We start from the raw sequence: 13,427 nt of genomic DNA on the forward strand, positions 1-13,427 counted from the left end.
TGTGAGATAGATGTATGAGTGTGTCTGCAGGTACCACAATGGATATGTGTGTGTCGCACGGCACAGGTGTTGTTTAAGCAATAAGGCATGAGAACCCAGGGATTATCACTTCATGTTTCAGCATGATAATTCACGGCCCCATGTTGCAAGGATTTGTACACAATTCCTGGAAGCTGAAAATGTCCCAGATCTTCCATGGCCTCCATACTCACCAGACATGTCACCCATTCAGCATGTTTGGGTTGTTCTGTCTCGACAGCATGTTCCAGTTCCTGCTAATATCCAGTAAGTTCGCACAACCATTGATGAGGGGTGGGACAACATTCCACAGGCCACAATCAACAGCCTGGTCAACTCTATGCAAAGGAGATGTGTCACACTGCATGAGACAAATGGTGGTCATACCAGATACTGACTGGTTTTCTGATCCACGCCCCTACCTTTTTTAAGGTATCTGTGACCAACAGATGCATATCTGTATTCCCAGTCATGTGAAATCCATAGATTAGGGTGTGAAGTGAGGGCCAGCAGCATACCACCCTGCATACCACTGCTGGCTTGCTTCTGAAACTAAGCAGGGTTGGTCCTGCTGCTGGAAGTGGTGTTGGAGGGCCAGTAGGAGGCCCTCTTTCCTCTGGTCTAAAACATATCCCAATTCCTCAGGGCAGTGATTGGGGACACTGCCCTGTGTAGGGTGCCGGCTTTCAGATGGGACATTAAACGTGTGTCCTGACTCTCTGAGGTCATTAAAGATCCCATGGCACTTATCGTAAGAGTAGGGGCGTTAACCCTGGTGTCCTGGCTAAATTCCCAATCTGGACCTCAAACCATCACAGTCACCTAATAATCCCCAGTTTACAGTTGGCTCATTCATCTCCCTCCTCTCCCCTGAAACTATTCCCCAGGTCGTTGCTGTAAATGAGAATGTGTTCTCAGTCAATTTACCTGGTAAAATAATTAATTAATAAAAAAGGGTATGATACATTTATTTCAATTGACTGATTTCCATATATGAACTGTAATTCAGTAAAATCTTTGAAATTGTTGCGTTTCTATTTTTGTTCATTGAAAGTTTTATTTCATCCTTCCACCAGACGATATAGTATGGGCTAAAGCCTGTTGTTAGTTCTGAGTAAGGGTGTGCCGAGTGGTCGGAGAAAACGAGTATCGTAACGAATATGATACATTTTCTGAGTACGATTATGATCAAAATATTTTCGGGTGCCAGCAAGCATCTTTTCTAAACCATACTGTCTTGTCTTTGAGTCAGTCATGTGTGTGGTCTAAATAACTCGACTGACTAGTTTGCCTGTCTGTAAAGAGAAGGGCTGGCAGTTTGTTAATTCTGCCGCTCTGATTGGATGGAGTGAAGCTGTATTTCACCTGGTTGCCCATAATTTTACCCGATCACTTTTCCTCACGTTTTCAGTCTGATCATTTAGATTGCTGCTGCCTGCTACTATGATAAATCACATGGTCGAGTACGTTTTCTCCCAAACTATCAATGTGCATAATATCTAACAAGTGGGGCAAGGGTAGAGAGAAAAATGAACCGCTAATGCACTTTCTGACTGATCTGCCCAATGCAAGTTGAGGACACACAGACACAAACACACCCACCCGTCCGCACGCAGCTCCTAATCTGCAGTTTGTTTTGCAGTGAGAACGTGCAGGGAGGTATTTTGCCAACATCTATTTAGGCATATTAAAACACTTAAGTTTTTTCCGATCACAAGTATCATCCGATCCAACTATCAACTCTCAATTTACTGATACAATTATGAATACCTGTATGGCCATGTCGGCACACCCCTAGTTCTGAGGTTCTGAAATTGCTGACCAAACAGGCTGGTGGTAATTTTATATTATCATATTTTGACCCAGCCGTTCATTATATTCATTCCAAGTTGCTATGCTGAACAAATCATTGGCATGAAGCTAGCTAGCAGAGGTGCAATGATGACGAGAGACAATAACTTCAATAAATAATGATTTAATAAATAATTGATAAATAAGCAACAAAAAATTCAGCAAATAATGATTTAATAAATAATGTATAAATAGGCGACAATCCACTTTAGATTGCCTCAAATTGTATTGTGTTACAAAGTGGGATTAAAATGGATTTAATTGTCATTTTCTGTCTATGATCTACACAAAATACTCTGTAATGTATGTATTCACCCCCCTGAGTCAATACATCTTAGAAACATATTTGGCAGCAATTACAGCTGTGAGTCTTCTTGAGTAAATCTCATAACTGCTTTACACACCTGTATTGTGCAATATTTGCCTGTTATTATTTTAAAAATTCTTTAAACTCTGTCAAGGTGTTCGGGATCATGGATAGACAGCAATTTTCAACTCTTGTCACAGATAAGTTTGTCACTCAGAAACATCCACTATCTTCTTGGTAAGCATGTTGTTATTGTCCTGCTGAAAGGTGAATTCCTCTCCCAGTGTCTGGTATAAAGCAGACTGAAGCAGGTTTTCCTCTAGGATTTTGGCTGTGCTGAGCTCCGCCCCGTTTCTTTTCACCCTGAAAAATTGCCCAGTCTTTGCCGATGTCAAATATACCCATACCATGATGCAGCCACCACCATGCTTGAAAAAAGGAGGCAGTTACTCAGTGATGGATCCCTCCGGATATACTGTCCACGTCCATCCAGCAGGGTTCTCCATACATCGCACGGACAGAAAGAAAGGAAGAAAAATAAAGGTGAAATGTATGTTTCATGATAAACTACTCATGGTGTGATCTGGAATGCCTCACCATCAAATGTCAACCTCATTACCTCCTGAGAGAATTATCTTCGGTCATCGTCCTGGCCGTGTATATTCCCCCTCAAGCCAACACCGTAACGGCTCAAGGAACTACACTGGACTTTGTGCAAACTGAAAAACACATGTTCTGAGGTCGCATTTACTGTAGCTTGGGAATTAATAAAGTGAATCTGAGGAAAACACTACCAAAGATTTATCAACTCGCTCATCGAAAACTCTTGATCATTGCTACTCCCCCTTCCCGGGATGGCTACAAGGCCCTCCCCCGCCCTCTCTTTGGCAAATAAGATCATGCCTCTATTCTGCTACTCCCCTCCTTTAGGCAGAAATTTAAACAGGAAGTACCAATCGGAATTGTTTTGATCAAGCGGACTGGGATATGTTCCGGGTTGCCTCTGAGAATAGCATTGACGTATACACTGTCTCAGTGACTGAGTTCATCAGGAAGTGCATAGAGGATGTTGTTCCCACTAGGCCAAATAGAACTTATCCGAACCAAACACCATGCATAGAAGGCAATATTTACACAAAACTGAAAGCACTAACCATCGCATTTAACCATGGAAAGGTAACTGGAAACATTGAGCATTCCAGCTATGCCCTCCGTATAGCAATTAAACAGCCAAAAGATCAGTACAACCATGGTAGGCCTGATTACCAACAACGACAAGACCAAAGGGAGGAGGTGAGGGCCCTGGCGAAGCGGTGCCAGAAAAATAACCTCTCCCTCAATGTCAACAAAACAAAAGAACTGATCATGGAGGGAGCATGCTCCTCAAATTAACGGGGCCGCAGTGGAGAGGTTGAAAAGCTTCAAGTTTCTCGGCATGCATATCACTGATAACCTGAAGTGGCCCATTCACGCAGGCAGTGTAACTCAACAAAATGTGAAAACGTTTGAGGGGGTGTAGACTTTTTATAAGCACTGTTATGGAGGATAACTAGGCTAACGTCACTTTTCCTTTGCTAGCTAGCTACCTAGCCAACTAAAGCTAACACACAATCACATCAAGCAGCTGAAATGACAGCAAACAATGTGCATTTTCGTTTGTTTTACCTTTGTTTCTATTTGCTATTCTTTGGCTATATCCATTATAGTGATCCTGATAAATGAATTCGCCTGGATCACAGAAGCTGTCAGTCTCATGACGTTCATATGCATGGCACGGCGGAGATTAAAAAAAACTGTGGCTTTCTGTACAGGTCGGATAAGCACGCAGCGAGGCTTATATTAACCCCCGCTGTACCAAACCAAATACTAGGCAGGGAGCATGGGGAAATAATGTCTAGACACTTTTTTCCAGGGGAGATTAAGTTTATGTATGCCTGGCTGGGCTGTGGGACAGTGGATGCACATTGATACATGTAATGGAACTGGTAACAGGCACTCCATGCTATCAACCATCAGCATCCAGGATCCAAATGTAACCGTTTTATAAAATTGATTTGTCTGTCTCTAGCGATCTGAGAATGTAATGTGTGTTTGCGTGCGCGTGTGTATACGTGTGTACAAGGGTGCGCTAGTGCTATCGATATGTATCTTTGGTTTTCATTGGGACTGCATATCAGTGTCTCAATGTTATTTTTCTGTGTCTGCAGGTGTTTGGGGGTTATTATCACTTCCGGCATCACACCGTGGTGAAGAGATCCCTATCAGGCCACAGGGGAACACACGTACGACTACAGAAGGAACCACAGGTAGGTTACTGTGCACAGCCAATGCACCATATAGCAAGGTTTGCCAAATCTTCACTACGCAAGTGCATGCCATGTTGCCAACATATTTTCCAAAACAATTAGGCCTACAAGTAAAAATGCAAAGAAGAACGTTTCTATCATGAAACGTTTGGTGCCATCATGGAGGACAGTTTGTCAAACTCTCTACATACTGTTCCCTATATCAACAGCTTTGCACACTTCCATCCATATGCTTCTGTTCTGACCTCCCCCAGGTGTGTGGAGTCATAAATATGCAAATCTTCCTCCAAACAACACAACAACAACAGCTGGTCTGTGTGTTTGCGTTCTCATTTTGCGGCGCGTCTTGTAAAAGCATTGTTTTTATCCAAATGTTAATGAGAAGAGGAATCCAGACATTGGCCCATCTGTTACACAAAGACGTTCACAGCTCAAGGAGTAAGCTTCATTTAGGCAGCTGGCTGTAAATGAGCTCTCAGCTCTCTCAGCCCAAGAGAACTAGTCTTTTTTACCTCAAAGTCAGCTTGTTCAATTCAAATCCTCCAGCATAATTCTGCATCAAAACTCTACTTGTCAAGTTCAGTTCCTCTAGCATGCGCTCATTCTGCATTCTGCAGTATAGTTACAGGCAGAACTGTGTTGTTTGGATGAGGAGATGGAGGTAGGGGACCTTGTCTGCAGGGTAGCTAAACACTGGGGTCATAGTTATAAAGTGTATAAAAAAAGTATGCAAGCATTTCGCTACACTCGCAATAACATCTTCTAACCATGTGTATGTGACCAATCAAATTTGAATTGAAGTGAAAACAGGTGTGCCGTGAACGACCTGCAGCTAGCTGTCCCTCCTAGCCAGGGTCAAGTTCTTGAAAAGTAGTGTATGTACATCCAGCAGTTTTCTTGATGCGGAGCCCAAAAAAACAGAAGAAGAAAAACTGATGTAGACGCCTGTTGCAATTAGAAACAGTATACAGGAGCTGTCAACAGAGCAGGTATCTATTCCTTTCTTCAAGCTTTTCTGCCCTTTTCCAGAAAGAGAAAGGAGCTTTCACCCAGGCTTAGCTATGTCAACCTAAGTGGACAGTGAGCCACTAGGCTATGATAAGCTATAGAAAGCTGTGGGTGTCAGTCTAGCTGGAAGCTTAGTGAAGATTACATTCAAAAAGCAATAAGATACAGTAGGCGTTAAAGATAACTGGAGAAATAAGATCTGTGAGAAAGTAATAAGATGGGGCTATCAGATGAGATAGGAAGGAATGAGAGAAGGAGATGGAGGCAGGAATCCATCTAACTTAGGGTGCTTTGGTATTTGGGTAGAAATCAGTCTTACTGTATATATACAATGTATCTACAGTGCATTCGGGAAAAGTATTCAGACTGTCACGCACTGACCTTAGTATTCTTGGTTTTCTTTATTATTTTGGTTAGGTCAGGGTGCGACATGGGTGAAATGTGTGTTTTTGTCTCATCTAGGGTGTTTGTACTGTCTAGGGGTTTTGTAGATGTATGGGGTTGTTTCCATCTAAGTGTTTATGTAGGTCTTTGGTTGCCTAGATTGGTTCTCAATTAGAGGCAGGTGTTTATCGTTGTCTCTGATTGGGAACCATATTTAGGCAGCCATCTTCTTTGGGTATTTCGTGGGTTATTGTCTTTGTTATGTTGCACGTTAGCACAATGTTTATATAGCGGTCACAGTCATCTTATTCGTTTTTTGTTGTTTTGTTTAAGTGTTCTTCGTGTTCTTCGTGTTCTTCATTCAATAAAGAAGAATGTATTCACACCACGCTGCACTTTGGTCCACTCCATACGACGATCGTGACACAGACTCCTTCACTTTTTTCACATTTTGTTACGTTACTTATTCTAAACTTGATTCAATAGTTTTTTCCCCCTCATCAATCTACACACAATACACCATAATGACAAAGCAAAAACAGGTTTTTAGAAATGTTTACAAATGTATTAAAAATAAAATAACAGAATTATCACATTTACATAAGTATTCAGACCCTTTACGAAATACTTTGTTGAAATACTTTGTCTTCTTGGGTATGATGCTACAAGCTTGGCTTTATTTGGGGGATTGGTCCCATTCTTCTCTGCAGATCCTCTCAAGCTCTGTCAGGTTGGATGGGGAGTGTCGCTACACAGCTATTTTCAGGTCTCTCCAGAGATGTTGGATCGGGTTCATGTCCGGGCTCTGGCTGGGCCACTCAAGGACATTCAGAGACTTGTCCCAAAGCCACTACTGTGTTGTCTTGGCTGTGTGCTTATGGACGTTGTCCTGTTGGAAGGTGAACCTTAGCCCCAATCTGATTTCCTGAATGCTCTGGAGCAGGTTTTCATCAATGATCTCTCTGTACTTTGCTCCGTTCATCTTTCCCTCGATCCTGACTAGTCTCCCAGTCCCTGCTGCTGAAAAACACCCCCACAGCCTCACTGTAGGGAGGGTGCCAGGTTTCCTCCAGACATGACGTTTTCATTCAGGCCAAAGAGTTAAATTTTGGTTTCATCAGACCAGAAAATCTTGTTTCTCATGGTCTGAGAGTCCTTAGGTGCCTTTTGGCAAACTATTTTACTGAGGAGTGGCTTTCATTTGGCGACTCTACCATAGAGGCCTGATTGGTGAAGTGCTGTAGAGATGTTTGTTCTTCTAGAAGGTTCTCTGGAGCTCTGTCAGAGTGACCATCGGGTTCCTGGTCAACTCCCTGACCAAGGCCCTTCTCCCCGATTGCCCTTCTCCCCGAGAGTCTTAGTGGTTCCAAACTTCTTCCAATTAAGAGTGATGGAGGCGACTGTGTTCTTGGGGACCTTCAATGCTGCAGACATTTTTTGGTACCCTTCCGATACCGATTATTGGAGGACCAAAAAAGCAGATACCAATTAATCGGCCGATTTAAAAAAAGATGTGTTTGTAATAATGACAATTACAACAATACTGAATTAACACTTATTTTAACTTAATATAATACATCAATAAAATCAATTTAGCCTCAAGTAGATAATGAAATGTGTTCAATTTGGTTTAAATAATGCAAAAACAAAGTGTTGGAGAAGAACGTAAAAGTGCAATATTTGCCATGTAAGAAAGCTAACGTTTCAGTTCCTTGCTCAGAACATGAGAAAATATGAAAGCTGGTGGTTCCTTTTAACATGAGTCTTCAATATTCCCAGGTAAGAAGTTTTAGGTTGTAGTTATAATAGGACTATTTTCCTCTATGCCATTTGTATTTCATTAACCTTTGATTATTGGATGTTCTTATAGGCACTTTAGTATTGCCAGTGTAACAGTATAGCCTCCGTCCCTCTCCTCGCTCCTCCCTGGGCTCGAACCAGCAACACATCGACAACAGCCACCACATCGAAGCAGTGTTACCCATGCAGAGCAAGGGGAACAACCACTCCAAGGCTCAGAGCGAGTGAAGTTTGAAACGCTATTAGCGCACGCTAATTAGCCAGCCATTTCACTTCGGTCACACCAGCCTCATCTCGGGAGTTGATAGGTTTGAAGTCATAAACAGCGCAATGCTTGACGCACAACGAAGAGCTGCTGGCAAAACGCAGGAAAGTGCTGTTTGAATGAATGTTTACGCACCTGCTTCTGCCTACCACCGCTCAGTCAGATACTTAGATACTTGTATGCTTGTATGCTCAGTCAGATTATATGCAACACAGGACACGCTAGATAATATCTAGTAATATCATTAACCATGTGTAGTTAATTAGTGATTATGATTGATTGTTTTTTTATAAGGTAAGTTTAATGCTAGCTTGCAACTTACCTTGGCTTACTGCATTTGCGTAACAGGCAGTCTCCTTGTGGAGTGCAACGAGAGAGAGGCAGGTCGTTATTGCGTTGGACTAGTTTGGATTCCCCGAGCTGACAAGGTGAAAATCTGTCTTTCTGCCCCTGAACGAGGCAGTTAACCCACCGTTCCTAGGCCGTCATTGAAAATAAGAATGTGTTCTTAACTGACTTGCCTAGTTAAATAAAGATTAAATAAAGGTGTTAAAATTGTTATTGTTATGAAAACTTGAACTCGGTCCTAATTAATCGGCAATTCCGATTAATAGTAACAACAAAATCTGTAAAAAGTCAAGGGATCTGAATTCTTTCTGAATGCACTGTATATACTACTACTGTAATTTGAGGTAAAGAGTAGTTTCCTGGATATATCCTGTCGTGGAAATTCAGTTCTGAGAGAGATTTGGTTACTTATTCAAACAATCATCTTTATTTAATATCGATTAATTATTGCAATAATGAGGCTGGTCGACCCCCCACCCTTGAGTGTTGGACCGAGTAACCTAACCTTTACGCAAATGCAGAGTCCTATATATAGCTGACACTAACAATGCTCAGTCATGGTTGGTTCAACCCCCCTCATGCAGAATGGGGCATCATAAACCACTATGGGTCCATCCTGTCATTATCTGCACGTGGGTTGTCTTAACCCCACACTGGCTTAGTTTCCCAGATGATTTTGAGACAATGAGGGATTGTCCAACACCTAAGCTATCTCTAAAACACATTCTTGTCTCTGTAATGCAGTCTTTAACCCGTTTGTCAGCTCAAGCCATCTCCAGTGACCATACACCCAGATTAGCTGCAGGGAACTAGAGTGGAGACCATAAAAACAAAGACACTAGTAGGACAGAAATGTCTTACTATTAGTTAAATATCAATTGTTAACCATTAATATAAAATTAACCAGGTAAATATGCAATTTTTCTGTCACAATCCCTATGCTCATTCAGGAGGACTCTTTAGACAGTTTCAAAGGGCAACTTCAACCTGGTCACACACACACATACTCTAGTTAACCTCAGGCTGCAGGTGAGCAGGGTTCAGGCTGGGGAACAGCTTGTCCAGGGCAACCTCACTCTAACAAATCCTGCCCAAAGAAAAGCCAGGCCATGGGCACTTTTGCAGACAGCGACCACAGCAATACACTTTATAGACACTTTAGAAAGGGTCAAATGTGTGTGGGTGCGTGCACACCTGTTCTGAATAAAACATATTCAGTGTGTGTTGGATTTGTGTGTTTTCCACAAGATGGATGTATTAAATATGGTTTCATCTAAATATTAGTGAACTACATGTTTTTGCTGAAAGTGGCATAATACAGAGGAAGGATGACGGTTGGTGACTATAATGTAAGGCTTAGGTAAATTAGTGCATGTAAAGCTTCCGCTAGATCCTCTCAGTGTAATCCTGAACCTGTCTCTTCCATTCCTCCCATTGTCTTGTGTCTTCAGCCATGCCTGGCTGACTTAGCTCCATTCACTTTGAATAATCACACACTGCAAAGATGACATTGGCAGAATCGCATAACCCCCACCATTAAACCAGAGACTTTTTGTCATCTCTTTTCTCCCTCTCTCTCCTCTCTTATACTCACTCTCTCTCTCACCGTGAGGGATGGATGAAATCTATTTGTTTTCGGGGCAGCTTTTTTATTCCATCTTAACAAACCTCACTGTTACTTATTGCATACTTAGGAGGGGATATTTTCAGGTCCACTCTCTCCAATCTCCTCTCTCCCTGTGGAGTTGTCAGTAGCTATTACACACACACACACACACACACACACACACATACACACACAGTGCAGTGTCTGGAGGCTGTGGCAGCGGTATTGTGGTTTATGTATCTCCTAAGCCAGATACAGTATGAGGATCAGAGAGGAGACACAGCTTGTCTAGCAGTCCATCATTAGAAACCAGGCCTACCTGAGGATCTGTCTTTTTCAGCAATCTATTTCCTCTGTTTGAGGGGTGCAAAATGCACTTTTCACTTAAATCTCGTTGGATTGATTGCTTTCACTTTACACCTGTGACTCTTTCATACTCTAGCTTTTGCCTGTGATTTTTTTCCCCCGTTAGCGTTATGACCACAGAAATGTTTGTAATGAGCTGTCAAACACACTCTGGTAATGGCTGAATGGGATACATTGTATTTCTGTTGAATCTATAAAGGCTTGTTCACATTGGCAGTTTGAAGTTACTCAAATCCTATTTATTTGCATATCTGATTTGAATCTGTTATTTTTCCTGCAGTCTGAACAGCCAAAAAACACATGGAATCAGATCAAGCCACGTTTCAAACCACCTTCATAGGAGGTTTGAAGTCAGATACAAATCTGATTCCTGGCCATGTGATTTGTGTCTGAACGGTCAAATCATGTTTATTTGCCCTCAAGTGGTTTTTAGACTGATATTCTGCTTGTTGCTTGCTAACTACTCAGTTGACAGTTTAACAAGAACATGTGGTAGCTAATTGTTTACAAACAAATTAGTGAATGTGCTAGAAAGCTAAACAGGTACCGAGCTAGCTAGTTGACTGCTGTGGCTAGCCAAAAACAGCTACTTAGCTAGCTAGTTGACTACTGTGGCTATCCAAAAAGGACTTGTTTTGAAAGTTGGATCATGTTATCCTTGGAGGCTTTAAAAGTGTTCTTATCCTATGATTTTGAACATTCAATGCAGCTTGGAATCATTCATGGCATTTCAATGAAACATGGTGAAGCCCCAAAATTGCCCTCGCTAGAAGCATGTGTTTCAGACATAAGGAAGTGGATGGCTGCAAACTTTCTACTATTAAACTCGGACAAAACAGAGATGCTTGTTCTAGGTCCCAAGAAACAAAGAGATCTTCTGTTGAATCTGACAATTAATCTTAATGGTTGTACAGTCGTCTCAAATAAAACTGTGAAGGACCTCGGCGTTACTCTGGACCCTGATCTCTCTTTTGAAGAACATATCAAGACCATTTCAAGGACAACTTTTTTCCATCTACGTAACATTGCCAAAATCAGAAACTTTCTGTCCAAAAATGATGCAGAAAAATTCATCCATGCTTTTGTCACTTCTAGGTTAGACTACTGCAATGCTCTATTTTCCGGCTACCCGGATAAAGCACTAAATAAACTTCAGTTAGTGCTAAATACGGCTGCTAGAATCCTGACTAGAACCAAAAAAATGTATCATATTACTCCAGTGCTAGCCTCTCTACACTGGCTTCCTGTCAAAGCAAGGGCTGATTTCAAGGTTTTACTGCTAACCTACAAAGCATTACATGGGCTTGCTCCTACCTATCTCTCTGATTTGGTCCTGCCGTACATACCTACACGTACGCTACGGTCACAAGACGCAGGCCTCCTAATTGTCCCTAGAATTTCTAAGCAAACAGCTGGAGGCAGGGCTTTCTCCTATAGAGCTCCATTTTTATGGAACGGTCTGCCTACCCATGTCAGAGACGCAAACTCGGTCTCAACCTTTAAGTCTTTACTGAAGACTCATCTCTTCAGTGGGTCATATGATTGAGTGTAGTCTGGCCCAGGGGTGGGAAGGTGAACGGAAAGGCTCTGGAGCAACGAACCGCCCTTGCTGTCTCTGCCTGGCCGGTTCCCCTCTTTCCACTGGGATTCTCTGCCTCTAACCCTATTACAGGGGCTGGGTCACTGGCTTACTGGGGCTCTCTCATGCCGTCCCTGGAGGGGGTGCGTCACCTGAGTGGGTTGATTCACTGTTGTGGTCATCCTGTCTGGGTTGGCGCGCCCCCCTTGGGTTGTGCCATGGCGGAGATCTTTGTGGGCTATACTCAGCCTTGTCTCAGGATGGTAAGTTGGTGGTTGAAGATATCCCTCTAGTGGTGTGGGGGCTGTGCTTTGGCAAAGTGGGTGGGGTTATATCCTTCCTGTTTGGCCCTGTCCGGGGTGTCCTCAGATGGGGCCACAGTGTCTCCTGACTCCTCCTGTCTCAGCCTCCAGTATTTATGCTGCAGTAGTTTATGTGTCGGGGGCTGGGGTCAGTTTGTTATATCTGGAGTACTTCTCCTGTCCTATTCGGTGTCCTGTGTGAATCTAAGTGTGCGTTCTCTAATTCTCTCCTTCTCTCTTTCTTTCTCTCTCTCGGAGGACCTGAGCCCTAGGACCATGCCCCAGGACTACCTGACATGATGACTCCTTGCTGTCCCCAGTCCACCTGGCCATGCTGCTGTTCCAGTTTCAACTGACCTGAGCCCTAGGACCATGCCCCAGGACTACCTGACATGATGACTCCTTGCTGTCCCCAGTCCACCTGGCCATGCTGCTGCTCCAGTTTCAACTTCCACCTGACTGTGCTGCTGCTCCAGTTTCAACTGTTCTGCCTTATTATTATTCGACCATGCTGGTCATTTATGAACATTTGAACATCTTGGCCATGTTCTGTTATAATCTCCACCCGGCACAGCCAGAAGAGGACTGGCCACCCCACATAGCCTGGTTCCTCTCTAGGTTTCTTCCTAGGTTTTGGCCTTTCTAGGGAGTTTTTCCTAGCCACCGTGCTTCTACACCTGCATTGCTTGCTGTTTGGGGTTTTAGGCTGGGTTTCTGTACAGCACTTTGAGATATCAGCTGATGTACGAAGGGCTATATAAATAAATTTGATTTTGATTTTTTGATTTGATGGCAGGCATTGTTGTCAACTTAGCTTGCTTCTTCTGAGTGATAGGAAAAACAAGCACCACCACCAATCAGTCTACACCACTGCACACACTCCCGTTGTTACTAGCGTAGCCTTGTCAGCAAATGACTACTGTCTAAACACACACAAATCTGATTTGGTCACTTGTAACTTGCTGTTTGGACAGTCAGGACAGTTCAAATCCATGTTGATCTACTGACTGTCCAAACAGCAAGTTACAAGTGATGACCAAATCAGATTTGTGTGTGTTCAGACAGCAGTCCGTAATGGGTCTGCGGTCAAACAACCACCCCGCTGCACTGTCAAACACTCCCTAAAACACTTCAGCGAGCAGGCCTTTCTAATCGACCTGGCCCGAGTATCCTGGAAGGATATTGACCTCATTCCGTCAGTAGAAGATGCCTGGTTATTCTTTTAAGGTGATTTCCTCACAATCTTAAATAAGCATGCCCCATTCAAAAGATTTTGAACCAGGAACC

The 13,427-nt window shown here is 42.9% G+C and overlaps 1 protein-coding gene across 2 annotated transcripts in view; it reads left to right on the forward strand.

The window, feature by feature from the left end:
- Nucleotides 1-13,427, forward strand: part of furinb (furin (paired basic amino acid cleaving enzyme) b) — a 180,206-nt gene that overhangs the window by 90,536 nt on the left and 76,243 nt on the right. For both annotated transcript variants that reach the window (XM_024379709.2, XM_024379711.2), the window contains exon 3: nt 4,384-4,482. In XM_024379709.2, coding sequence (XP_024235477.1) covers nt 4,384-4,482 — 99 coding nt within the window. The remainder of the gene's footprint in view (nt 1-4,383; nt 4,483-13,427) is intronic.

This window comes from Oncorhynchus tshawytscha, linkage group LG19, assembly GCF_018296145.1.
Source record: "Oncorhynchus tshawytscha isolate Ot180627B linkage group LG19, Otsh_v2.0, whole genome shotgun sequence".
Lineage (NCBI taxonomy): Eukaryota > Metazoa > Chordata > Actinopteri > Salmoniformes > Salmonidae > Oncorhynchus > Oncorhynchus tshawytscha.